This window comes from Terrapene carolina, unplaced genomic scaffold (assembly GCF_002925995.2).
Source record: "Terrapene carolina triunguis isolate 2854851 unplaced genomic scaffold, T_m_triunguis-2.0 Scaffold16049, whole genome shotgun sequence".
Classification (NCBI taxonomy): Eukaryota; Metazoa; Chordata; order Testudines; family Emydidae; genus Terrapene; species Terrapene triunguis.
The window spans coordinates 1-1135 of record NW_020680400.1 but is presented as its reverse complement, the minus strand read 5'-3'; the positions used below and the strand labels follow the sequence as shown (position 1 = coordinate 1135).

At 67.3% G+C, this 1135-nt stretch overlaps 1 protein-coding gene across 1 annotated transcript; it reads right to left on the bottom strand.

Moving 5' to 3' along the window:
* Window positions 1–156: 156 nt before the first annotated feature.
* LOC113408474 (proteasome subunit beta type-9-like) lies at window positions 157–1132 on the bottom strand (the record flags this gene model as incomplete). Its single annotated transcript, XM_026661729.1, has 2 exons — window positions 157–298; window positions 1037–1132. Coding segments are annotated over 2 exons (238 nt in total), but the record flags the coding sequence as incomplete, so codon positions are not given.
* Between the last annotated feature and the right edge of the window lie 3 nt (window positions 1133–1135).

The following is a 1135-nucleotide window of genomic DNA, read 5'->3' as shown; positions in this document are numbered from 1 at the left end:
CCCCCCGCCCTGGGGCTGGATCACAGACAGTGCCCCCTAGAGGGGAAAGTCCCCGTGTCCCGTTCCCTGCCCCCCTGAGGCAGCCAGTCCCTACCCTGGGGCCGGATTGGGGTCACCGCGCCCTGGACCTGCCTAACCCCGCCCCGGAGCAGTTACCATTCTTGGTGAACTGGCGACACTCCTCTGGAGTCATGCTGGGCTTATAGGCTGCATCCACGTAACCGTAAATGTAGCTGCTGCCGGAGCCGCCGATGGCGAAGGGGTGGCGGGTGAGCATCCCCCCCAGCGTCCCGTACACCTGTGGGAGCGAACACATGTCAGGTGAGAGCGGCCCGGCGCGGGCTGGGGCAGGGCGGTTGTGGCACCGTGGACAGGGGGTGACTAATGCTGACATTCAAAGCACTGACTGCGGTAAAGACCGGCCGTTCCCTCGGCCCCCTGCCAGGTCTCAGGGTGGGCGTCTCTCCTCGCCGCCCTGCATGGCACGGACATACAGCCAGGCCCTGGGAGCCTACCCAGCCCGCGGCCACGTGAGCATCGACGGGGCAGGAGGTTCTGGGTTCAGACCCCCCCGGGGGTGCTGGCCTGGCTCCCAGCGGCTGGTGACCTGCCCAGCGATGGCCAAGGGAGGGAACGAGGACACGTTAACGGGGTGTTTTTACCAAGCCTGGCCGGGCCGAGGAGCCGTGGGGCCCTGCGGGGAAGCAACCGGGACATACCCCGGGGCAGGTCTCCTTGCCCGGCTGGCGGGTGAGATGCGGAGCTCAGCCCCGCTGGGGGCGGTTAATGCTTCTCCCCCTTTCTATCTCCCCGAGGGGGCCAGGGCCCTTTGCACCCCAGGCATAGCTTGTTCTGCAGCATTAGTCGGTTTGGATGGGACACTGCAGAGAGACGGGGATGGGCCAAGGGGAGGGGAATGGAGGGGAGGGGGTCGCAGCACAGACACTGCAGCCAGGCCCTGTAGGGGGCCAGGCTGGTGGATACCGTAGGGGGCAGACGGACACCCCCCCGCTGCCAGCCCCCCCCCCAGCCTCACCTGCCCCCCTTTCTTCCGGTCCCATCCCGCCACCATGAGATGCGCCGACAGTTCCTCCTTGTACTTGTAGCTGACGCCTTTCACCAGGCTGGCGGCCGC